Source organism: Chiloscyllium plagiosum, unplaced genomic scaffold (genome assembly GCF_037043375.1).
Source record: "Chiloscyllium plagiosum isolate Xiang-an unplaced genomic scaffold, Cpla_swu_hap1 HiC_scaffold_38, whole genome shotgun sequence".
Classification (NCBI taxonomy): Eukaryota; Metazoa; Chordata; class Chondrichthyes; order Orectolobiformes; family Hemiscylliidae; genus Chiloscyllium; species Chiloscyllium plagiosum.
Genome location: NW_028270176.1, coordinates 26,160,241 through 26,187,171, shown reverse-complemented (window position 1 = coordinate 26,187,171; position 26,931 = coordinate 26,160,241). Strand labels below are relative to the sequence as shown.

The following is a 26,931-nucleotide window of genomic DNA, read 5'->3' as shown; positions in this document are numbered from 1 at the left end:
CACTTCCTGCAAGTGTAATCAGCAGGGACGTCCATGGCATCCCTCACCTCAAACATGTTGCAAGAGGAACATTGCACTGCCTTCACTGCCATCCCTCTGAAAGTAACCTTTTATAAAAAAAACTGGGTCTAAAGAATACAACAAGCAAAATGCAGCACTTACCTACTTACCACAACGGGTCTTATTATTTAGGTTAGAGGAGGAGGGCGGGTGGGAGGCACTACCTCTGTAGTGCCTCGGGTTCTTCTCCTGCGCGCTTTTAAAGGGAAAAAAAACCTACCCGGCTGCCCCTCCGGTCTTCGTCACTTCCCCCTGCTGCTCCCGCTCTTTCTGTAAAGAGAGAAAAAAACACCGCTGCCCGCTACCGGTAAGTAATTTTAAAACAAACTGTCTTACCTTAGCTGCTGCTCGCACTCAAAGATGTATTTGGAAAGGCAAGGACTGATTAGGGATAGTCAACATGGCTTTGTGTGTGGGAAATCATATCTCACAAACTTGTTTGAGTTTTTTGAAGAAGTACCAAAGAGGGCATAGGTTTAGGGTGAGAGGGTCAAAGATATAAAAGCGACCTAAGGGGCAAAGTTTTGACTTAGAGGATGGTAGGTGTATGGAATGAGCTGCCAGGGGAAGTGGTGGAGGCTGGCACAATTGCAAGATTTTAAAGGCATTTGGATGTGTATATGAATAGGAAGGATTGAGGGATATGGGCCGGGTGCTGGAAAGTAGGACTAGATTAGGTTGGGGCATCAGGTTGGCATGGGCGAGTTGGACCCAAGGGTCTGTTTCCATGCTGTAGATCTGTATGAGTGTATAAGAGTGTGGAGCATGTGCAATTTAGGCCAAACAGCCTGCACGAAGTACAAGCCAGCAGCATGCATTGGAAAATCTGCTTTTTGCTTGTAAATCAGGGGAGAGCGCGAACGCAGCCCCCCACTACCACAAATTTTGCAGTCGAGTATCCCGCATTTGGGGACATCGCAGGCGTCAGCACACCCGAAGTGCAATGGGATAGCCTCGTCCTGGGAGAACCACCTTGGTGATCATGGTATCTCCCCTACCAGGTAAGTATGCTCAATACTCTCACTCGCTCAAACCCAATAACAGCCCATACCTCTTACACTCATACTAACTGCGTTTTCGAAAATCGGAAATGCATCTCTCTAAGGTTCTCTGTCTGCACAACAGCGCAATTTCTCACCTGGGTCACAGAACATCCAGAAAGACTCGTGTTTCACTGAATGCGACACTGACTGGGCGACGTGAGAAGTTGCGCTAATTTGCATTTCGCCCTTAAACCGAGATGCTCCGCCCTTCCTTGTCCTGCCCCCTTCACACTGTCTCCTTCTTCTCCAAAACAAAGCCCCAGAAATCCCTCATACACTTGAAGCAATCTGTTATCAAACACTGTTTACAATGTGAGGTGAACGCGAATAAAAGCAATTTTTAAGCTTTGCTGGTGAAACTTGAAAGATATTTTGAAATCGCTTTTTCCTAATCCCTACAAATTGAACAAATCTTCTTTTGTGAAACTGCAGCTTTGCAATCTTGCCCCCTCTGTGTTCCACCGTGCAAATCAATCACTTCAGGAGACCTCACCGTTAAGATTAAAGGTGCCAGGAACAAGGAAATATTTCTCAACGCTGTTTGGATGTGACATTAAACTGAGAGCACCACCTTTTCTGGATGCACATTCCACATTTTCAACACCCTCTGTTGTTTCGAAAAACAGTCGCCTGTGATTCAAATGTAAATATTATTTTCATATGTCTTGGATTTACTTGCTTACTTATACTAATAATGAAACGTAGTTATTATGGTTGAAGTACAAGATTAGATTCCCTACAGTGTGGAAACAGGCCCTTCAGCCCAACAAGTCCACACAGACCCTTGGAAGAGTAATCCACCCAGAACCATTTCTCCTCTGATGCACTGAACACTACAGGCAATTTTAGCACGGCCAATTCACTTAACCTGCACACCTTTGGACTGTTGGAGGAAACCCACACAGACATGGGGAGAATGTGCAAACTACACACAGTCTGTGTATATCCGTCTGACTTGATCCAAGTGAATGCTGCAAGCTTCCTGCCTTCATACCGCAGTTCCCACAGTCCTATTAAAACCTATTCCATATCATCAATCAGGGTAACAGGTGTGCAGACCTGTTGGTCTGGCCTGATCCAACTTCAGTTATCCAGTTTTCCCAGCAGGCCATTCAATTGGCCAATGTTGTTTTCAGAATCCCAAAAGAGCCTGTAATCTCTTTAAAAAGGGACAAGATAGCAAACGATAACATATCCCTCCCAGATCGTCTCAACACCTTCTATGCCCGCTTTGAGCAGAATTTCGGTGGAGAGGTAACACCTATTCCAACAAGTCCTAATGAACCTATCCCAACAGTCACTGCATCAGAGGTCAGATCAGTTTTCCTTCGTGCGAGTCCAAGGAGAGTGATGGGGCCAGATGGAGTACCAGGCTGTGCACTCAGGGCATGCGCAGACCAACTGGCAGAGGTCTTCTCGGACATCTCCAACCTCACCCTGCAGCAGGCTACTGTCCCTGCCTGTTTCAAGAGGGCCAACATTATCCCTCTGCCTAAGAAGGCTCGTGCAGCATGTCTCAATGACTACCGCCCTGTGGCCCGAACTTTGGTGGTCAGGAAATGCTTTGAAAGGTTGGTCATTGCATTAATCAACACCAGCCTCCCCACTACTCTTTGACCAACTCTAATTTGCCTATCGGACCAACAGATCCACGTCAGATGCCATATCACTTGCCCTTCACTCCTTCCTGGAACATCTTGACACCAAGAACAGCTATGTAAGACTCCTACTCATTGACTACAGTTCTGCCTTCAACACTATATTCCCTCAAGACTGATTACTAAACTTAGTGTTCTCAGACTGAGCCCTACTCCCTGCAACTGGATCCTCACTTTCCTGACCCACAGGCCACAGTCAGTGAAGATTGGGGACAATATTTCATCCTCACTAACACTCAACACTGGAGCCCGCCCAGGGGTGTGTACTCAGTCCCCCACTGTACTCACTGTATACCCACGGCTGCATCGCCAAATACCAGACAAATGCCAGTTATAAATTTGCTGATCACATCACCACAGTCGATTGAATCTCAGATGGTGACAAATTGGTCACAGACGGGGAGGTGGAAGACCTTGAAAAATGCTGCACTGAGAACAACCTAGCTCTCAATGCCGGCAAAACCAAGGAACTCATTATTGACTTTCGGTGGGAAGTTACTCATGCCCCGCCACACATTAACAGCACAGAGGTGGTACGAGTGGAGAGTGTCTAGCTCCTGGGAGTGGTCATCCACAACAAGCTTTCTTGGACTCTTCATGTGAACGCACTGGTTACAAAGGCCCAGCAATGTCTCTTCTTCCTCAGGCAGCTGAGGGAATTTGGCATGACGGAAAATAGTCTTGCCAACTTTTATAGGTGCACCATCGAGAGCAATCTGTCTGGATGTATCACTACCTGGTATGGCAACTGTACCATTCAAGATCAGAGACGGTTACAGAGAGTGGAGAACTCTGCTGGACAATCACAAAGGTCAACCTCCCATCTATAGAATCCATCTACCAGGCCCGCTGTCAAGAAAAGGCTACCAGCATTCTCAAAGATCCATCCCACTCTGGCAATGTTTTGCTACAACCTCTGACCTGGGTGTGTGTAACACTAATGCTCCTGCTAAGGGCCTGAACATAATCTAGCAGGGCAGTGGCAGCAAATCCTGGTGCATACCAGGACTGCGTTAAAGTGTGCATCATGTCCCTCTTGCCCATGTGGCCAATGCCATGGGCTGCGAGGGTCAGTGAGTGTAGGTGGGCTCTTGGGCAAACGATGCGGCCGTCAGGGTATATGAGCAGCTGGAGGGAAGGAGACTGTGTGGTGCCAATGCGGGGCCCAACTCTCCTTTCCTTGCGGTGGAGAAGCCTGTTGGCCAGCTCACACTGCCTCCATCAAGTCAGGCAATACTGGGGCCTTCCCTATTCTGGGGTGTGCAGGGGGAGGCAGTGCGGCCTCCCAGGCTGCTGGGTCAGCTGAGGCATTCCCCAGGGTGACACAGTCAGTGGCAGAGGTATGGGCAGCTCATTTTATAATGGCTAGGGCGGAGGGTAAGAGGACCGCTTCCAGGAGGTTAGAGGTCAGCGCAGCGTGTTGTAGTGGCCTCCTTGCTGACGTGATGAAGCCTCTCTGTTTCCAAAGTAGGCTAACATCATGGACGACTCTGAAGGCACATCTAGAGTCAGTATCAATGTTTGCTGTGTGACCTTTTGCAATGGTGCAAGCCCCAGTGACCAGAAACAGCTCCGCAGCCTGTCCGGATGTGCCATCTGGCAGCGCAGCTGACTCTAGGACTGTGAAAGGGGAACAGACGGCATACCCTGCCAGTGTACAGTGGTCTGAGGGCCTGAAGGATTAGCCATCTGTATAGAGTATGAGGTCAGGATTGTCTAGAGGTGTTTCACAGATGTCAGCGCGTGGAGTGACAACCTGCTGAACAAGATCTAAACAGTCCTGGTCATCCGCAATGGCGTTCTGAGTGAGTGGGAGCAGGGTGGTGGGGTTCAGAGCAGGGGTACATTGTAGGGACAGGTCAGCTTTAGACAGTAAAGCGACCTCATTGCTAGTTCTCCAGGTGGCAGTGAAATGTTGGGTTGCTTCAGAATTTAGCAGCAGGGAGACCGAATGGGGAACCAAAACAGTCTGTGGGTGATCCAGCACAATGGGGTTAGCCTTCTCTACTGTTCCCACGGCTGCTGCCATAGCACTCAGATATGCCAGCATTCCCCATACAACAGGCAGTAAGTGTACAGAGTCAAAAGCAACAGGGCGCTGGGGATCCCCAGGCAGCTGTGTTGAAATGCTGGATGCAAACCCCTCGGATTTGTTGACGTACAGGTAGAAGGGCTGAGAGTAATCTGGGACCCCCAGGGCTGTTTTAGATCAGTGAATGCCTGTTCCAACTTTGGTGTTGAGGTCACTTTTGCTGGCTGCTTTAGTGAGGATGCCTCCCACAGGGGTTCGTCAATGGCACAGTGGTCTGGGATCCAGTGCCTGCAAGAATTCCCCATCCCCAGGAAAGTCTGCAGCTGAGCTCTTGTGACTGGTGGGGGAAGCTGGGTGATGGTCGTGACTCTCTCTCTCTCGAGATCATGCCCTGAGGCCATGTGAGAGTTTGTACCCCAAGTACTGGACTGGGTATTGGCAGAGTTGCATTTTCTCCATGGAGACCCTGTGTCCATCCTTTGCCAGACAGCAGAGCATCCTGTATCCATGATTCAGTGGAGGTGGAGGCCAGTAACAAGTCGTCTGCGTATTGCAGGAGGATGCTGTTGCATGGCAGGTGTAAAGTAGAGAGGGTACAGTGTGCTGCAGCGGCATAGACTATGTGGCTCTCCGTGTAACCCTGGATAGGCCTGGTCCATGTGTACTGGCAGCCGCCGTATGTAAAAGGGAAAACAAAGTGGCTCTCAGGGGACAGTTTGATGGAGAAAAGAGTTGAGCAGAGGTCAGTTACAGAAAAGCAGGTGGAGGAAGCAGGGATGCTGGTGAATATGGCGTTAGTGTCCGGGACCACTGGGGAGCAGGGAATCACAATTTCATTGACAGCCCTCAGATCCTGGAGAAAACATCACTTTCCTGGCCTCCCGGGTTTTGGGATGGGTAGGATGGGTGTATTACAGGGATTGCTTGTTGGCACGAGGACACCCTGTTGTAAGAGGGAGTCAATCACCAGCTTGATCCCTTCTACTGCTGCCGGGGACAGTGGGTATTGCTGTAGAGATGGCAGGATGGTTCCATGCTTGAGTGTGACAGTGTGTGTGGTGGTGGGACGGACCTCACCTGACCTGCATGGCTGGGGTGCTGTGCCCACAGTGCTGCTGGAAGCTCCGCTAGCAACAGGGGGTTTTTGTAGGAAGGAGCAGTGCCTGGGGCTTGGGTGGCAAAAGAGGCCTGGAGTGTTGCAGGAGGGCAGCGTACACAAAACTCATCCTGTCCAAGTCGGGCAAACTGTACCGGGGGGACGGGGCCTGACTAAGGGGTGCAAAGTGGAGGGGTTACATTTATAAAAGTGAAAGCCCAACCCTGGTCCAACTGAGGGCGACTCGAAGTGTGTGCGAGCACGAGCAGGCACAGTGGGAGCTGGCAGGGTCGGAGGTTCCAGGGCTGCGGGATATTGTTGCCTGCAGCATGGAATACTGTGTGTATCCGGGATTTCCAGCGGGAGACCCTGAGGGGAGCAGTGGATGCTGGCATCCAACTCGCAAAATGTCTGCCCACCCAGGAGCATGAAGCAGCAATGATTGCAGTATCAGGGACAGTGACAGGTCCGACGCTGAAGTTGACAGGCTCAGATAGAAGCCCCACCATGGGTACTCCCTACTCCCTGATGAGATGCAGCAGGCTCCAAATTATGTGGTGCCCGAAACCAAATGTAATTATGCCAGTATCATTTTCTGAAAGCCACTTTGGTGGTTTGAGAGATTTAGAACCGTCTTCAGACGCAGTTTTACAATTTTCTTTTGTATTTTAATTAAGCCATATAAAGTTCACATTTATTCTTGTGCAGAGTCATTCTGTACCTCAGTGCAGGATGCTGAAATGTTACTTACACTGTATAGAATTTTAATGTATTATTTTTAAAACAAACATACTGCCGAAAACTCTGACAGAGAAGCAGAGTGTAGTCTGATGCCAATTTAAGTATAGTGCGACAACTTTAATCCACTTTAGTCAATTCTTTGACTAGTTAGAGAGTGCCAGTAGGACAGTCATGGTGTGTCAGAAGGGTGGGAGCATTGATACCGTATTAATAAAACTTAGGCATAACTTTCAGTTCATAAGCACCAATGGTTCCTTAAAAGAAAAACCATCATAGATCACCAAATGCAAAATAAATCAAGTCATCTCTGGATCTTGAGTTGCAGAGATTGAAACAGATATTCATAGAATCATAGAGTCATAAAGATGTACAGCATAGAAACAGACCCTTCGGTCCAACACGTCCATGCCGACCAGATATCCCAACGCAATCTAGTCCCACCTGCCAGCACCCGGCCCATATCCCTCCAAACCCTTCCTATTCATATACCCATCCAGATACCTCTTAAATGTTACAATTGTACCAGCCTTCACCACTTCCTCTGGCAGCTCATTCCATACCACCCTCTGCGTGAAAAAGTTGCCCTTTGGTCTCTTTTATATCTTTCCCCTCTCACCATAAACCTATGCCCTCTAGTTCTGGACTCCCCGACCCCAGGGAAAAGACTTTGCCCATTTATCCTATTCATGCCCCTCATAATTTTGTAAACCTCTATAATGTCACCCCTCAGCCTCCGACGCTCCAGGGAAAACAGCCCCAGCCTGTTGAGCCTCTCCCTGTAGCTCAGATCCTCCAACCCTGGCAACATCTTTGTAAATCTTTTCTGAACCCTTTCAAGTTTCACAACATCTTTTTACTCAATACTCTGACCAATAAAGGAAAGCATACCAAATGCCTTCTTCTCTATCCGATCTACCTGTGACTCCACTTTCAAGGAGCTATGAGCCTGCACTCCAAGGTCTCTTTGTTCAGCAACACTCTCTAGGACCTTACCATTAAGTGTATAAATCCTACTAAGATTTGCTTTCCCAAATTGCAGCACCTCACATTTATCTGAATTAAACTCCATCTGCCACTTCTCAGCCCATTGGCCCATCTGGTCAAGATCCTGTTGTGATCTGAGGTAACCCTCTTCGCTGTCCACCACACTTCCAAGTCTGAAAAACAACCCTCCACCACCACCCTGTCTTCCACCTTTGAGCCAGTTCTGTGTCCAAATGGCTAGTTCTCCCTGTATTCCATGAGATCTAACCTTGCTAATCAGTCTCCCATGGGGAACCTTGTCAAACGCCTTACTGAAGTCCATATAGATCACATCTACTGCTCTGCCCTCATCAATCTTCTTTGTTACTTCTTCAAAACACCCAATCAAGTTTGTGAGACATGATTTCCCACGCACAAAGCCATGTTGACTATCCCGAATCAGTCCTTGCCTTTCCAAACACATGTACATCCTGTCCCTCAGGATTCCCTCCAACAACTTGCCCACCACCGAGGTCAGGCTCACTGGTCTATAGTTCCCTGGCTGGTCTTTACCGCCCTTCTTAAACAGTGGCACCACATTTGCTAACCTCCAGTCTTCTGGCACCTCACCTGTGAGTATCGATAATACAAATATCTCAGCAAGAGGCCTAGCAATCACTTCTCTAGCTTCCCACAGAGTTCTCGGGTACACCTGATCAGGTCCTGGGAATTTATCCACTTTTAACCGTTTCAAGACATCCAGCACTTCCTCCTCTATAATCTGGACATTTTGCAAGATATCACCATCTATTTCCCTGCAGTCTATATCTTCCACATCCTTTTCCACGGTAAATACTGATGCAAAATATTCATTTAGTATCTCCCCCTTTTCTGTGGCTCCACACAAAGGCCGCCTTGCAGATCTTTGCGGGACCCTATTCTCTCCCTAGTTACCCTTTGTCCTTAATGTATTTGTAAAAACCCTTTGGATTCTCCTTAATTCTATTTGCCAAAGCTATCTCATGTCCCCTTTTGCCCTCCTGATTTCCCTCTTAAGTATACTCCTACTTCCTTTGTACTCTTCTAAGGATTCATTCGATCTATTCTGTCTATACCTGACATATGCTTCCTTCTTTTTCTTAACCAAACCCTAAATTTCTTGAGTCATCCAGCATTCCCTATACCTACCAGCCTTCCCTTCACCCTGACTGGAATATACTTTCTCTGGATTCTTGTTATCTCATTCCTGAAGGTTTCCCATTTTCCAGCCATCCCTTTACCTGCGCACATCTGCCCCCAGTCAAATTTCGAAAGTTCTTGCCTAATACCGTCAAAATTGGCCTTTCTCCAATTTAGAACTTCAACTTTTAGATCTCGTCTATCCTTTTCCATCACTAGTTTAAAATGAATAGAATTATGGTCGCTGGCCCCAAAGTGCTCCCCCACCGACACCTCAGTCACCTGCCCTGCCTTATTTCCCAAGAGTAGGTCAAGTTTTGCACCTTCTCTAGGAGGTACATCCACATACTGAATCAGAAAATTGTCTTGTACACACTTAAGAAATTCCTCTCCATCTTAACCTTTAACACTATGGCAGTCCCAGTCGATGTTTGGAAAGTTAAAATCCCCTACCATAACTACCCTATTATTGTTATAGATAGCTGAGATCTCCTTACAAGTTTGTTTCTCAATTTCCCTCTGACTATTGGGGGGTCCGTAATACAATCCCAATAAGGTGATCATCCCTTTCTTATTTCTCGGTTCCACCCAAATAACTTCCCTGGATGTATTTCCGGGAATATCCTCCCTCAGCACAGCTGTAATGCTATCCCTTATCAAAAATGCCACTCCCCCTCCTCTCTTGCCTCCCTTTCTATCCTGCCTGTCGCATTTGTATCCTGGAACATTAAGCTGCCAGTCCTGCCCATCCGTGAGCCATGTTTCCGTAATTGCTATGATATCCCAGTCCCATGTTCCTAACCATGCCCTGAGTTCATCTGCCTTCCCTGTTAGGCCCCTTGCATTGAAATAAATGCAGTTTAATTTATTAGTCCTACCTTGTCCCTGCCTACCCTGACTGTTTGACTCACTTCTGTTCTCAACTGTACCTGTCTCAGATTGATCTCTTTCCTCACTATCTCCCTGGGTCCCAACCCCCCACTTTACTAGTTTAAATCCTCCCAAACAGTTCTCGCAAATGTCCCTGCCAGTATATTAGTCTTCTTCCAATTTAGGTGCAATCCATCCTTCTTGTACAGGTCACTTCTACCCCAAAAGAGATTCCAATGATCCAAAAATGTGAATCCTCCTCCCATACACCAGCTCCTCATCCATACATTCATCTGCTCTATCCTCCTATTCCTGCCCTCACTAGCTCGTAGCACTGGGGGTAATCCAGATATTACTACCCTTGAGGACCCCCTTTTTAAATTTCTGCCTAACTCTCTGTAATCTTCCTTCAGAGGTTCGACCTTATCTCTTCCTTTGTTGTTGGTTCCAATGTGGACAGTGACCTCCTGCTGGCCCCTCTCCCCCGTGAGAACATTCTGCACCCTCTCTGAGACATCCTTGATCCTGGCACCAGGGAAACAACACACCATTCTGCTTTTTCTCTGCTGGCCACAGAAACATCTGTCTGTATTTCTGACTACAGAATCCCCTAACACAATTGATCTCTTGGAAGCCGACCTACCCCTCGTTGCATTAGAGCCAGTCTCAATACCAGAAACCTGGCTGTTCGTGCTACGTTACCCTGAGAATCCATCAGCCCCTACATTTTCCAAAACAGCATACCTGTTTGAAATGGGTATATCCACAAAAGACTCCTGCTCTAGGTGCCGACCTCTCTTACCCTTCCTGGGATTAACCCATCGATGTGACTGTATCTGAGACTTCCCCCCCTTCCTATAACTGTCATCCATCACATACTGTTGCTGTTGCAAATCCCTCATCGCTTCTAACTGTCTCTCCAACCAATCCACTCGCTCTGATAAGATTTGCATCCAACAGTATTTATTGCAGATATAATCCGCAGTAACCCTTAAACTCTCTTTAAATTCCCACATCTGACAAGAAGTACATATCACTGCAAAGGCCAGTTTTGCTCCTTCACAATCTACAGACCCAGAAAATGACACCGTCTTATTCCTCTACAAACACTGCCCCAGGTTAAATTAATAGCTATGGCTTATATTTTAAGTTTAATCAAGAGACTTATCTCCAAAATCAAGAAAGAATCCACTATACTCACTACTGCAGCCTTTCTCTTGGACAGACTTAAAACAACGACAAAGTTTATGAAGAAAAACACCTTTGACCACAAGTCCATCAGGAAGTGGTCAGCACTTAGTGTCCTTGAGACCCTTCGGGAAAAGGAGAGGGCGGACCCTATCGAGCGGTTCCCTGAGCAGACTGTCAAAGCCATTTGGCTGAATGCCTCATCGCCAGAACTTTCCAACAAGCACCAAGACATGGCTTGTCTGGTGGTGAGAAGGGCTCTGCCTTTGAGATCCTTTATGCACGCCTGGACTCTCAGCTGCACCGCACGCTGCCCTCGAAGCGGCTGCGGGGGGCGACGAGACTATCACACACCTCCTTCTGGAATGTGCCTACGCAGAAGAAGTCTGGAGAGGAATGCAGTGGTGTTTGTCGAGGTTTGTCCCGAGCAGCGCCGTGATGCGGGACTCCGTGCTCTACGGCTTGTTCCCCGGGGGGCGCTGTACACACACCGGGACAATGGCGGGTGCTGTACACGCACCGGGACAATGGGGGTGCTGTACACACACCGGGACAATGGGGGGTGCTGTACACGCACCGGGACAATGGCGGGTGCTGTACACACACCGGGACAATGGGGGGTGCTGTACACGCACCGGGACAATGGCGGGTGCTGTACACACACCAGGACAATGGGGGGTGCTGTACACGCACCGGGACAATGGGGGGTGCTGTACACACACCTGGACAACAGGGGATGCTGTACACACACCGGAACAATGGGGGGGGGGTGCTGTACACGCACCGGGACAATGACGGGTGCTGTACACGCACCGGGACAATGGGGGGTGCTGTACACGCACCGGGACAATGGCGGGTGCTGTACACGCACCGGGACAATGGGGGGTGCTGTACACGCACCGGGACAATGGCGGGTGCTGTACACGCACCGGGACAATAGGGGGTGCTGTACACACACCGGAACAATGGCGGGTGCTGTACACACACCGGGACAATGGGGGGTGCTGTACACACACCTGGACAACAGGGGATGCTGTACACACACCGGGACAATGGGGGTGTGCTGTACACACACCGGGACAATGGTGGCGCTGTACACACACCGGGGCAATGGGGGGTGCTATACACACACCGGGACAATGGGGGCTGCTGTACACACACCGGGATAATGTGGGGTGCTGTACACACACTGGGACAATGGGGGGCGCTGTACACACAGCGGGACAATGTGGGGCGCTGTACACACACCGGGACAATGGGGGGCGCTGTACACACACCGGACAATGGGGGGCGCTGTACACACACCGGGACAATGTGGGGTGCTGTACACACACCGGGATAATGTGGGGTGCTGTACACACACCGGGACAATGGGGGGCGCTGTACACACAGCGGGACAATGTGGGGCGCTGTACACACACCGGGACAATGGGGGGCGCTGTACACACACCGGGACAATGTGGGGTGCTGTACACACACCGGGACAATGGGGGGGTGCTGTACACACACCGGGACAATGGGGGTGCTGTACACACACCGGGACAATGGGGGTGCTGTACACACACCGGGACAATGGGGGGGTGCTGTACACACACCGGGACAATGGGGGGGTGCTGTACACACACCGGGACAATGGGGGTGCTGTACACACACCGGACAATGGGGGGCGCTGTACACACACCGGACAATGGGGGGCGCTGTACACACACCGGGATAATGTGGGGTGCTGTACACACACTGGGACAATGGGGGGCGCTGTACACACAGCGGGACAATGTGGGGCGCTGTACACACACTGGGACAATGGGGGGCGCTGTACACACAGCGGGATAATGTGGGGTGCTGTACACACACTGGGACAATGGGGGGCGCTGTACACACACCGGGACAATGTGGGGTGCTGTACACGCACCGGGACAATGTGGGGTGCTGTACACACACCGGGACAATGGGGGGGGTGCTGTACACACACCGGGACAATGGGGGGGTGCTGTACACACACCGGGACAATGGGGGGGTGCTGTACACACACCGGGACAATGGGGGTGCTGTACACACACCGGGACAATGGGGGTGCTGTACACACACCGGGACAATGGGGATGGGTGTGCTGTACACGCACCGGGACAATGGGGATAAGGACCTGTCCATGTAAAACAAGTCTCACTTTTCATAGCTGGTTGGTGCTGCAGTGGTGGAAGTGCACTATAAGCTATAGAACTATCATTAAATTCATTTGTTAGGTTTCCTTTAAAGCTTTGCTTTTTGTTATGATGCCCATTTTAAGGGGCTGTTAATTAGTTAATTTAGTTAATTTCTTTTATTAGCTCTCCACTTTTGATAGGAGTTTATGGATTCTTCCTTATGAAGCATACTGTACTTGATATAAACAAAAAAGTAGAGACAGAATAACAGCAGCAGAGGGCAAAGAGGGAAATTAGTAGAAAGGCAAATTATATGTTTCGTTACATAAATGAACATTGTTTTCAGAACAAAATAAATGAATTCGTGGCACAAATAAAAGTTAATTATTGCGAACTTATAACCATTACGAGATGTGTTTACAAAGAGGTCAAAGCTAGGAACTAAATATATAAGGTTATGAGGCATTTCAAAAGGGTAGGCAGGGAGGGAAAGCTGGTGGGGTGTCTTTGTTAGTATGACGTGGATTGAGTACAAAAGCATAACTGGTCTAGGATCAGATGATGTAGAAATTAAATGGGTGGGGGTAAGAAATAACATAGGGAAGAAAACATTTGTGGGAAGAGGCATTAGGCCCCTAGCTGTAACTGTCCTGTAGAACAGAGATTAACTCAGGAGATAATAGGGTATGTAATATCAACAATACATTAAGCATGGATGACTTTCACGTTCATGTCGAATGGGATAGTCAGATTGGCAGATGTAGCCATGAGGAAGTATTCACAGAGTGTATTCAGAATAGTTTCCTAGAACAATATGTTGTGGATCCAACCCGGAATCAAGATATTTGGAGGCTGGTAATGTGTCATGGGGCAGGTTTAATAAACCGTTTCATGTTAAAAGAGCCCCGAGGGAACAGTAACCATAATATTCGAGCACATAGCCTTTGGTCAGGAGAAACTTGGATTGGAAAGAAATGTGCTATATTTAACTAAGGGTAATTAGGTAGAGATAGGTGTAGAGCTGGCTGGAGTGGATTGGGAAAGGAGATTAGCAGAAAAGGTGATTGAGAAACAACTCTAGACATTTAAGAACATAGTTTATGCCCAAAGAAAAGTATTTTCCAATGAGGAAAAGGGTTTTAGGGAGATGATAAACCTTGCTTCACTTGAGAAGTTAAGCACAGTATCATATTGGAAGAAAACCTTTACAACGTGGCAAAGATTAGCGGTAAACCTGAGGACTGGGTAAGTTTAAAAATCAACAGAAGTTTTTTTTTATTTCAAAAATATACTTTATTCATAAAATACTTTGATGATCTGTACAACTGGACATGCCATACATATGTAAACATTCCATTTGTTTGCATACCGAAAACAGAGTAATCATTCCTATTTACAGGTCAGTACGATTACATTTTTAGCTGAGGCGTCAGCAGGGCCCAAATGACTGCGTGGGACCCCTGTTCTTCTTAGGCAGGCAGATGTTACACGGTGGTCTTTCCCCACCGCGCCTTAGCGCAGCTGCCCCAAGCTTCAGCGCGTCCCTAAACACGTGGTCCTGGACCTTGGAATGTGCCAGTCTGCAACACTCAGTCGGGGTCAACTCCTTCAGCTGGAAGATCAGCAGGTTTCGGACCGCCCAGAGAGCGATCTTCACCGAGTTGATGATCCTCCAGACACAGTTGATGTTCGTCTCGGTGTGCGTCCCGGGGAACAGACCATAGAGCACGGAGTCCCGCGTCATGGCGCTGCTCGGGACGAACCTCGACAAACACCACTGCATTCCTCTCCAGACTTCTTCTGCATAGGCACATTCCAGAAGGAGGTGTGTGACAGTCTCGTCCTCCCCGCAGCTGCTTCGAGGGCAGCGTGCGGTGTGGCTGAGAGTCCGGGCTTGCATAAAGGATCTCACATGCAGAGCCCTTCTCACCACCAGCCAAGCCATGTCTTGGTGCTTGTTGGAAAGTTCTGGTGATGAGGCATTCTGCCAAATGGCTTTGACAATCTGCTCAGGGAACTGCTCGACAGGATCCGCCCTCTCCTTTTCCCGAAGGGTCTCAAGGACACTACGTGCTGACCACTTCCTGATGGACTTGTGGTCAAAGGTGTTTTTCTTCATAAACTTCTCCACGAAGGACAGGTGATACGGAACGGTCCAACTACTCGGAGCGTTCCGCGGCAGCGAGGCCAGGCCCATCCTTCGCAACACTGGAGACAGGTAGAACCTCAGTACGTAGTGACACTTGATGTTTGCGTACCGGGGATCCACGCACAGCTTGATGCAGCCACACACAAAGGTGGCCATCAGGGTGAGGGTGGCATTGGGTGTATTTTTTCCCCCGTTGCCCAGATCTTTGTACAGCGAGTCCCTCCTGGCTCTGGCCATCTTTGATCTCCATATAAACTGGAAGATGGCCTGGGTGACTACGATGGCACAGGTTCTGGGAATAGGCCATATCTGTCCCACGTGTAATAGCAATGACAGTGCCTCACACCTGATGACCAGGTTTTTTCCCGCGATGGAGAGCGACCGTAGCTTCCATCTGCCCAGTTTCTGCCTCACTTTGCTGATACGCTCCTCCCAAGACTTGGCGCATGCCCCAGCCCCCCGGAACCAAATACCCAGCACCTTCAGGTGGTCGGTCCTGACGGTGAAGGGGATCGAGGATTGGTCGGCCCAGTTCCCGAAGAGCATGGCCTCGCTCTTGCATCGGTTTACCTTGGCCTGAGGCCCGTTTGAACTGGTCACATATGCACATGAGTCTGTGCATGGACAGCGGATCCGAGCAGAGAATTGCGACGTCATCCATGTACAGGGAGGCCTTAAACTACAGGCCCCCGCTGCCAGGAATAGTCACCCCTCTCAGGCTCGCATCCTTCCTGATGGACTCGGCAAATGGCTCTATGCAACACACAAACAAGGCAGGAGAGAGAGGGCAGCCCTGCCTGACTCCAGATCTGACTGGGAAGCTGTCTGATTACCACCCATTGATTGAGAGTGCACTGACAATGTTGGTGTAGACCTGTCTGATCCAATTGCAGATTCCCTCCCCAAAGCCCATTTTGGAGAGAACATCGCTCATATATGTGTGCGATATCCTGTCAAAGGCTTTCTCCTGGTCCAGGCTGATCAGGCAGGTGCCCAACCCTCTGTCCTGCTCGTAGGCGATCGTATCCCTGAGGAGCGCGAGACTCTCAGCGATCTTCCTGCCCGGCACAGCACAGGTTTGGTCAGGGTGAATCACCGACCCCAGAGCAGACCTGATCCGGTTGGCGATGACCTTTGACAGAATTTTGTAATCCGCATTCAACAGTGAGATTGGTCTCCAACTTTTGAGTTCCTCCCTCTCCCCTTTCCGCTTGTAGATGAGGGTGATGATGCCTCTCCTCATGGATTCACTCATGGTACCTGCCCGAAGCATACTGACATACACCTCCAGCAGGTCCTGGCCAATCAAGTCCCACAGAGCGGAATAGAGCTCGACCGGTAAGCCGTTGCTTCTGGGAGTTTTATTCTTTTCGAAGGACTCGAGGGCCTTGATCAGCTCGTCCAGAGATAGCGGCTGGTCCAGCCTCTCCCGTGTTCCGTCGTCTAAGACCTCCGTGATAGAGGACAGGAATGACTGGGAGGCCGTGCTGTCGGTCGGCCTCGTGTCATACAGACTGGCATAGAAGGATTTACTGATCCTCGTGACGTCAGCCTGAGATGACGTTATCGAGCCATCTTCTTCCTTCAGGCTGCTGAGCACGGAGCTCTCTTTGTGCACCTTCTGGAAGAAGAAACGTGAGCACGTCTCGTCCTGCTCCACCGAGCGGACCCTGTACTGGAAGATTATCTTGGAGGCCTCCGAAGCAAAGAGCGAGGCTTGCTGGCCCTTCACCTCCTTGAGGTCCTCCGTGACATCCGCCGCCAACATCTGCAGCAGGAGCAGGTTCTGCATACTTTCCTGGAGCTGGGACACTTTTCCCCGCCTCTCTCTCGCCTCCTGAACACCTTTGAGGATGAAGAACCTCTTGATGTTCCCTTTTACTGTTTCCCACCAGTCCGCTGGGGACTCAAAGAGGGGCTTCACGGTTCTCCAACCTGCGTAGTCCCTCTTGAGCTCCTCAATGTTTCCCGAGGTCAACAGCTTTGTGTTCAGCTTCCACGTTTCCTTACCAGCCCACTGCTCGTCCTGCAGGTGACAGTCGGCCAGCAGAAGGCAGTGGTCAGAGAAGAACACCGGTTTGACGTCGGTGGATCTGACTGAGAGCGTTCGGGACACAAACAGGTAATCTATCCTTGAGCGGATAGACCCGTCTGCCCGTGACCAGGTGTATCTACGCTGCGCTCCGTCTGCAGGGGTGAAGACGTTGTGCAGCTTGGCGTCTTTGACCGTGTCCATCAGAGCTCTGGACATGGTGTCCAGTTTACTGTCCCCCCCGCCGGATCATCCGTCTGCATCAATGATACAGTTGAAGTCTCCGGCCAGAATGACCGGCCTGGACGTAGCCAGCAACAGTGGAAGCTGCTGCAGGACGGCCAACCATTCACTCTTACCCACTGGGGCGTACACATTAATCAGTCTCAGGGGAGCATTCCTGTACATGACGTCGGCGACGAGGAGGCGCCCGCCCACCACCTCCTTAACCTCGGAGATGGTGAAGTTGCCTCCTCTCAACAGGATACCCAGGCCGGAGGCGTGGCTATCGTTGCCCCCCGACCAAACTGACGGCCCATGGGCCCACAAGCTCGACCATCTCCTGTAGCTGCTGAGGTGCGGTATCCCACACTCCTGCAGGAACAGGACGTCGGCTTTAACGTTGGCCAGGAAGGCCATCGTAAAAACACATCGCGTAGCCGATTTGATGCTACGCACATTGATGCTGGCGGTTTTGTTCTCCAGCCGCTCCATCCTGATGCTCAGGTGCTGTTGGTACAAGGCTCTGTGCTTCACCTGAACAGGTCACCTCTCTCAAAGAGACACTATTCGATGCTTCATTTCGATCGCTGGAGTGTTGGCTTCGAACACAATTCCTAGAAGAGAGAAACAAGCAGAGAACAGGTTAGAAGAATCCAACACTCTGGACGCGAGTGTAAAGGGGCTGTTCAGGACAATTAAATAACCGTCATCATCCTTTTCCAATGGCAGCTAGAAAATGGGTGACAGGAGCTGTACGGTGACGGAGCACAGAGTGTAGAGGAGAGGAGGCTCATAGGGGAGACAATGGGCAAGAGCTGGACACTCCACAGGAGCTGTGCTGGCTGACAGAGGGAGGGCCAGAGGAGAGAGTGAGAGAAACCTGCAGTAGTTCCTCCTCCCACAGTGAGGGCTGTACGTGGGGAAAGGCGGGGAGCACAGAGATGTGGATATTGAGAGAAACAAAGGAGATGGTATTCTCAGTGACTGAACCCTCCAATACCCAGGATAAGGGATGGGCTGTGTGGTTCAAAAAGTGCAGGAGAGTGAGCAACAACTTGCATTTCAATAGCACCTTGTACATTGTGTAGTATAGGAAAAGACAAGAGAGAAAGAGGCATTGGAATAACAGAGGGAGAAGGAGGGAGAGAAACTTGGTCAAAGAGGTTTAGGTGAGGAATTGCAGAGCTTCAGAGCCAGGCAGCTGAAGGCACAGCCACCAGTGGGGCAGCAATGGAAATATCAGGGAGACAGGAGCACAGAGATCTGAGGGCTGTACAGCTGAAGGTGGTTACAGATTGGGAGGGCTGAGGCCATGGAGGGATTGGAAAAAGGATGGGAATGTTCAAATCTATCCATCTCAGTCTGAAACAGATTTAACGATGGAACATCCACACCCACACGGAGTATAAACGTGAACCAGTTTATCCCTGTTTGCAGCCTCTGTAGCCCCCTCACAGCTTACTTTCCCATTGAGCTTTGTATCAGCAGCAAACTGGGACAATCCCACTCTATCCCCCCATCTCAGTCACTGATATAGATTGTGAGTCACTGAGGTCCCAGCACTGATCCTTGCAGCACCAGTTACATCCTGACAACTGACAATGACCCATTTGTTCCTGCTCGCTTCCTATCCATTAACCAATCCACAATCCATGCTATATTACCCCCCAATCCCCTGAGCCCTCATCTTGTACAACAATCTATTGTGTGGCACCTTCTCAAATATCTCCTGAAATTCCCAATATGTGCCCATCCTCTGGTTCTCCAGTGGGATAATATTTGCTCCTTTCCAATCCCACTAGGACTGTTCAGCAGCGAGAGGATGACAAGCTGGAAGTGACTGGATGCTGCTGCTCAATGACAGGCTGGATTGAAGCATCCTCACAGCTCAGGGAATGGGCAGGGACAGAGCTCAGCAACATTTCACACAATGTTATACAAAGATCAAAGGGTTACCATGGAAATAGTGGAACATTCCACAACTCACCATCTTTGTCGCTTTAGGACAATGTAACCCACAATTCCAACAACAAAAACAGCACCAATCCCAGCAGCAAATCCCAATCCAACTCTTGTTCTAGTTGTGACTCCAGGACCTAGAGACAGAGTGAAGCCATTAACAGACTGGGACACACAAACTAAACTAACAGCAGAGACCTTCAGCACCTCGTGTTTCAGAACCAGCCCCAGGACAAACAGATCCCTGGGTAATTCTAGTCCTGGAGGGATGTGGGAGGTTAGATCCCAATATTCACACACACACCAGATCACCCTACAGCTCCTTACACACACACACACTGCCCCACAATGTGATAGATACATGCTTTCCAATAGCGAGACCAGCAGCAGTTTCCCTTCAATTAAACTGAACAGCAACTGAAATTATTGTTAATTTTACAAGGAAAGCAAAGTGTTTCACACTGCCTTCATCCAGGGTCACCCCCTCCAGACTGTATCTCTCTGTGCCCTCACCTCTGGTGGGCCTGTCCTTCCACTGGGACAGGACATACCCAGGGATGGTGATCGGGGAGTCTGGGATGTTGTGTTATTTCTGTCAGTGTGACTATGTCCCACAGTGTCCCAAGTTGGACCCCAGTCCCCAGATGTTAGTGACGGGGACTTTACAGGGTCAGCTGGGCTGGCTGTGTCATTGCTGTGTCCTGATTCGATGCCTGGCTCACAGCCAGTGACCCATTCAGTTTTATTGTGGATTTTCCTGTCTCGGGGTTTGGCACAAACTGATTGATGTGCTCAGACAATTAAAAAGGGCAGTTAAACCTTCCCCAGGTTAATGTGGGACTGGAGTCACATATAGTGAATAATGTGAATTTAAATTCTGAAAGTACCACAGTGGGACTTGAACTCTCACTATCTGATTTATTAATTACTTATTTAGTAACATACCCCCACACTAACATTCGCACAAAATCAGAGGTTAGGTACAGAATAGAAATTTGAACTAGAACAGAGATACATATAGAACCAGGGAAATCCCAACATGAGAACCTTCCCTTTCTCCCAGGGACTGGGTGGAAGGCCAGGTTACACCTGGATCAATATTACTCGACACTGACTTCAACCAGCATCACTCCCAATCCCATCAGTTTCCCAACAGAAGGGTTCCGTTCACATTGTACTGAGACTCTCCACACAGAATTCCAGAAACACTGATGCCCGTGGGAAGCAGGGATCCTCAGAGTTCTGTATCTGAGGGACGGGAAGGGGAGTCTCAAACTGAAATAACAGTCTCAGGGAGTTTAAGGACCAGCTCCATGTAACAGTGACCCACACCCACTCAGCTCCTTGGAAGTGAACTCCTCTGTCGACAGGATAGTGACGGCAGCGTGTGGTACACCTGCCTTTATTAGTCAGAGCACTGAGTATAGGAGTTGGGAGGTCATGTTGGGACTGTATAGGATACTGGTTAGGCCACTTTTCAAACATTGTATGCAATTCAAGCCTCCCTCCTATAAGAAGGATGTTGTGAAACTTGAAAGGGTTCAGAAAAGATTTACAAGGATGTTGGCAGCATTAGAGGGTTTGAGCTACAGAGAGCGGCTGGTTTGACTAGAGTTATTTACCCTGGAGCGTTGGAGGCTGAGGGGGTGACCCCATAGATGTTTATAAAATAGGGGCATGGATGAGGTCAACTGCCAAAGTCTTTTTCCCAGGGTTGGGGAGTCCAAAACTAGAGGGCATAGGTTTAATGTGAGAGGGGAAAGATTTAAATGGGACCTAAGGGGAAACATTTTTCATGCGAACGGTGGGGTGTGTATGGAATGAGCTGCCAGAAGAAGTGCAGGAGGCTGGTACAATTACAGCATTTAAAAGGCATCTAGATGGGTATATGAATAGGAAGGATTTTGAGGGATATGAGCCAAGTGCTGGTAAATGGGACGAGAATAATTTAGGGTATCTGGTCAGCATGGATGATTGGACTGAAGGGTCTCTTTCCATGCTGTATAGCTTTATAACTCTATGGGACTCTCACGGAGTCATTCTTTGGTAAAATATCACACAGCATTTCAAACCTTCCAATGTTCCTCCCTGTCTATCCAGCATGATCCAATGTAAGAGCTGAAAACACATGCAGTAGTTTAGAAACAGATTTACCTGGTACAGGTGTGTTCGGTCCAGGTGTAGGAGCTCGCTCTAAAGGAAACATCATGTGTTTAGTACGGTGGGTGAAACAAACTACAGAAATGTTCAGAGACTATATCGGACTTTTGGGAAACACACCCAGGGAGGAATGAGGCTCAGGTCAGACTGATCAGGAGGGATCGGGAGTGAAAATTCCAACAGGATTGCATTAACTGTGAAGGGTAGAATGGAAGTTTTCCAGAGTGACCCTGAGCAGGATCATTCCCAGCAGTTTACATCCCCCTGTGGAGAGAATCCTCACAGGATCCTGGGCCGACTGGGATACACTTTCAAGGTCAGTGCACTGGGTCTTGGAAAGGCTGCTTGGGAGGGGCTGTGGGTCCCACCTCCTGCAGCCCAACCTCTGGAGAGAAGGACCATGTTTCTGGGGAGGAAGTGCAGGTTCTCACACCGTTAACCCCTTCCATCACCCAGTTTGGTAGCTCCAGCCTTCAGTGCTCAGCCAGCTCGCTCAGTTTATTATTGAGTAACCCTTGGAGATGGACAGGGAAGACCCACTCAGTAGATTCTGTGTCCATGTGACCCTCAGTGCTTCCTCCAAGTGGGGGTGAACATTGTGGGGTACCCATTGATCAGCTGAGGGAGGGCAGTCGGTGAGAACCAGCAGGAGGTTTCCAGGTCCATGTTTGACCCAAGGCTGAAAGACTTCATGGGGTTCAGTGTCAATGTTGAGAAGCCCAATCCCCTCTCCCTCCTGACTGTATCCCCCTGGTGTGATCAGACACATCCCAGGATGGTGATAGTGCAGTCTGGGGTGGCCAGGGGATTCTGTCAGGATGGCTCTGTCACACAGCCCAACATACAGAGCCCAGAGGTCAGTGATGGGTCTTTGCAGAGTTGACTGGGCTGGGTGTGTCTTTGTTGTTGCGTGGTTAAATCCCTGGATCACAGCCTGTAGGTCTGTTCAGGTTTATTCCTGTTCCTCTTCATCATGGAGAGATTGAAAATCATTGTCAACTCAGGTAAATGTCCCTCAGGTTAGTGTGGGACTGGAGTCACATAGAGGCCAGACCGGGTAAGGACAGCAGGTTTCCTGAGGGAACCAGTTGGGGTTTTACAACAATCCAACAGCTTCATGGTCAGCAGTTCTGGGAAGGGTCACTTGACCCAAAAAATTAACTCTGCTTTCTCTCCACAGATGCGGCCAGACCTGCTGAACTTTTCCAGCAATTTCTGTTTTTGTTTCTCATTTCCAGCAACCACAGTTCTTTTGGTTTGTATTTCGCTTCATGGTCTCTTTTATTGGGGCTGAATTTACGTTTCCAGAGTATAATTCAAATACACTATTTAGATTATGTCCGAGTGGTATATAATCCCTGCACAACCACAGACAGAACATCACAGATTAAATACTGAACATCACAAGGAGATCGCTCTCACCTCTTACAGACAGATCGACAGAATCAAACTGCTCCAAATCAAGATGCACACCCACTCTCTTTCGGATCCAACACTGATACACATCCTGGTCTGTCTCCCTGAGGTCAGAGATCAGAACTGACCAGTTGCCTTGTTCCAGTTGATCTTTGAACAGGTTCGCTCGGTTTCTGAACCGTGGGTCTTGTTGGGCCAAATCATCACTCCCATCGAGAAACTCATATAAAATTTCCTCCTTCTGTGTCCTCCAGATTACCCATAAATCAGAGATTGGGACATTCCCTTTGTAGGTACAGGGCAGCACAACCTGCTCCCCAAGGAACCCAGAAACTGGGACAGGCGAGTCACCTGGAAAAGATTGAAAGGATTTATCCATAGATAGACCCTCCCTGCTGGTACATTACATCCCAAGCTTCACATGGTTACACTGCGATGCTGGATTTACAAGAAGCTCTGATCAGTAACTCACTGCTTTCATTTCTGGGGGAAGGTTAAAGCTCAGACATTGAGGGTCTTCAACTAAAAGCAGCTTGTGCTGGATATTTGTCAGCACTGAGCATCTGGACAGCACTGAATCACATGGTTCCCATTTGGGAGACTGGGGAGTGGGGGAGGGAAGGTGCACCGTGGGAGATGAAGTTCAGGAGCAAAAACCCTAAATTTTCAGTTAAAGACTAGAATGGCAAGAAGTGGAGGTGGAACACTAGAATGTGTGCAGAGTGTTTGGGACAGGTCGTGAGGACCCAGAACCTGCCCCTCACAAGACCCAAAGCCTAATCTCCACTCCCAGCACTGAGCAGCAGCACTTTAAATCATATGTTTGGATACACACTGAGACAGTGCAGGGTCGGGAGGGAAGGTGCACAACTGGAGGTGGAGTTCAGAAGCAAAAATCTGAATGTCTAACTTAAAGAAGGAAATGGGGTGGGGAGGGGGGGTGGTGGAAAGAATGCATCTGAGGATGTGCAGTGAGTCAGGGACTGGTTATGGGGACCTTGCCCCTCTCCCACATACACTCAGAATCTGTCCCTCACAAGCCCCAAAGCCAATTAATCTGCTCTCCCACACTCTGAGATAATTGCCACCTCTGTCTGATCCCAGGTCATTCCCAGATACCTGATCCCTGTGACCAGTTCCCCAACCCAGTGTCACTGAATGTTGCTCAGTGTCCAGATGCCACTGTTCCCATTCCAGGGGTTAATCTGAAGACATTTAGTGCCTTCCTTTCAGCTCTCTCTCATGATCACGGTGTGTAATGTGAACTTATTGTGTCCCACTCCCTCAGTGGGTGCACTTGCAGCCCACACAGCACCTTAAAGCAAGAGGAATTCCTGACTCCCCCCACCCCCAGCCTTTGATCACTGCTGAAATGTCCCAGCACTCACAGCACTGACCTAAAACAGCAGCAACAACATTTAGCAGCAGCAGCAGCGGGGGGAGTAGTTTCTGGGAGCTGTGTCTCTGCAACAAGAAAACATAGTCAGTCCCTTTCCAACAGATTCCCTTCCTGATCAGGATCAGTGGTGCTGAAAGAGCACAGCAATTATTCCTTGCTTTTATTCCTGATGAAGGGCTTTTGCCCGAAACATCGATTTTGCCTGTCCTCGGATGCTGCCTGAATTGCTGTGCTCTTCCAGCACCACTGATCCAGAATCTGGTTTCCAGCATCTGCAGTCATTGTTTTTACCAACAAGAAAACATAGTCAGTCCATTTCCAACAGATTCCCTTCCTGATCAGGATTAGTGGTGCTGGAAGAGCACAGCAGTTCAGGCAGCATCCGAGGAGCTTCAAAATCGATGTTTCGGGCAAAAGCCCTTCATCAGGAATAAAGGCAGAGAGCCTGAAGCGTGGAGAGATAAGCTAGAGGAGGGTGGGGGTGGGGAGAGAATAGCATAGAGTACAATAGGCCAGTGGGGGAGGAGATGAAGGCGATAGGTCAGGGAGGAGAGGGTGGAGTGGATAGGTGGAAAAGGAGCTAGGCAAGTCGGACAAGTCCGGACAGGTCAAGGAGACAGTGTTGAGCTGGAGGTTAGAAACTAGGGTGAGGTGGGGGAAGGGGAAATGAGGAAGCTGTTGAAGTCCACATTGATGCCCTGGGGTTGAAGTGTTCCGAGGCGGAAGATGAGGCGTTCTTCCTCCGTGCGCCTGGTGGTGAGGGAGCGGCGGTGGAGGAGGCCCAGGACCTCCATGTCCTCGGCAGAGTGGGAGGGGGAGTTGAAATGTTGGGCCAAGGGGCGGTGTGGTTGATTGGTGCGGGTGTCCCGGAGATGTTCCCTAAAGCGCTCTGCTAGGAGGCGCCCAGTCTCCCCAATGTAGAGGAGACCGCATCGGGAGCAACGGATACAATAAATGATACTAGTGGATGTGCAGGTAAAACTTTGATGGATGTGGAAGGCTCCTTTAGGGCCTTGGATGGAGGTGAGGGAGGAGGTGTGGGCACAGGTTTTACAGTTCCTGCGGTGGTAGGGGAAAGTGCCAGGATGGGAGGGTGGGTCGTAGGGGGGCGTGGACCTGACCAGGTAGTCACGGAGGGAACGGCCTTCCTGATCAGATTGATGATCCCGCTCCGTCTCCGGGTGATGACTGACAGATACAGCCCATGAGAGGGGCTGGGACTTGGGGACTCGGAGTGAGGGGAAGGGCGGGGACAATCCACACAGTTACTAAAGATTGCAATCAACATTTTGGTGCCATTTTGCGAGTTTCCTTCTCTCTAACGAACATTCTTAGCGCCTTCGCAAACGCCGCAGCCTCGGCCCTACTCTCATATTTCAATCTTTTGAACTTTCTGTCCACTCCCCACTCCCTCAGTTCACTCCAAAATAACCTGTTGTCCCTCAGAAACTCGCACCTTTCCGATTGTGAGAAACCCCGGAGCAGGAGCCTGTTTGTCTGGTTCAGCTCCATCTCCCCCTCCCTCAGTTCACTCACACATCACTTTATAAACTTCTGAGAAGTCCCAGCCCTTTCTGTCTGTGTCTGAGATTGTCAGCGTTTCCTTTTAATAAAGAGGTGATTCACTGCTCGGAAAGTTTCCCCAGATCCCCCTCCCTCCCTCCCTCCCTCGGTGTCCCCGGGTGGGAGACACTGACAGTAAGTACCTGCAGCTCCTTTCCCGGGACCGGGACCGGGACTGCGATCAGGATCAGGGTCAGACACTGACAGGAGACCGAGAAGCTGCTGAGAAACATTTGGTAAAACTCCACGTTGGAGGGAGAGCGGATCGTGTCTCAGATACAGCCCGGAACCAGCCCCGCGGTAATAACCAAGATGGGAGGGGGGGGTGTCATTCCCATTCCCTTCCCTCTCTCTCCCATCTCCGAATCTGGACCCACAGTTTTCCGGGAATCCCCAAGCGGATCAGTATTTTACTCCATCCCCTTCAGGGAAAAAGCAGCTTTGACCCGGCTTTTCCCGACAGAGACTGCACCCAGATTCCTCACTCCCCCCCCCCTCTGCGAGAATGGGATAGCCCAGACCCCGCCCAGACACGTGACAGGAGGCGGGAGATTTAAAACCAAAACAGAACGAGACAGAGGCCGTCAGTCCACGTGTTCATCTATTGGTCTAACCCGGAACAGAGTTATGGAGATGGACCCCACTTGAAACAGACCGTGGGTAAAAACAATGACTGCAGATGCTGGAGACCAGATTCTGGATCAGTGGTGCTGGAAGAGCACAGCAATTCAGGCAGCATCGGAGGAGCAGCAGCAAAATCGACGTTTCGGGCAAGAGCCCTTCATCAGGAATAAAGGCCATTCGGTCCAACTCGTCCATGCTGACCAGATAATTGTTTAATTTCAAAAACATAGTTTATGCATAAAATTATTTGGATCTCTATACAATTGGTCATACCATTCCTGTGCACACATTACATAGCTTTACATACAGACATAGAAATCTATTTTTCCTATATACAAGTCTGTACAGTTACTATCCAGCTCTTCTGCTGAGGTGTCAGCGGAGCCCAGATGACTGGGTGGGCCTCCTGTTCTTCTTAGGCAGGCAGATATTA

The 26,931-nt window shown here is 49.6% G+C and overlaps 1 protein-coding gene and 1 non-coding gene across 2 annotated transcripts; both read right to left on the bottom strand.

Moving 5' to 3' along the window:
• Positions 1-905: 905 nt before the first annotated feature.
• Positions 906-1,069, bottom strand: LOC122545559 (U1 spliceosomal RNA). The gene has a single exon (XR_006310557.2). It is a non-coding gene; the product is annotated as a U1 spliceosomal RNA (small nuclear RNA).
• Positions 1,070-17,558: 16,489 nt separating this feature from the next.
• Positions 17,559-26,116, bottom strand: LOC148139345 (uncharacterized). The gene is made up of 6 exons (XM_087981076.1): positions 26,018-26,116; positions 24,310-24,376; positions 22,919-23,263; positions 21,491-21,529; positions 19,365-19,473; positions 17,559-17,991 (listed from the first exon to the last, which is right to left on the bottom strand). The coding sequence occupies exons 1-6, from the start codon at positions 26,105-26,107 to the stop codon at positions 17,826-17,828; spliced, it is 816 nt and encodes a 271-aa protein (XP_087837202.1). The 5' UTR covers positions 26,108-26,116; the 3' UTR covers positions 17,559-17,825.
• Between the last annotated feature and the right edge of the window lie 815 nt (positions 26,117-26,931).

Coding starts and splice junctions, on each gene's coding strand:
- LOC148139345 (XM_087981076.1), bottom strand. CDS start 26,107: ATGTTTCTCAGCAGCTTCTCGGTCTCCTGTCAGTGTCTGACCCTGATC. Junction 23,264..24,309: donor TGTTGTTGCTGCTGTTTTAG/GTCAGTGCTGTG, acceptor AATCTTTTCCAG/GTGACTCGCCTGTCCCAGTT. Junction 19,474..21,490: donor ACCGAACACACCTGTACCAG/GTAAATCTGTTT, acceptor CTCTGTCTCTAG/GTCCTGGAGTCACAACTAGA.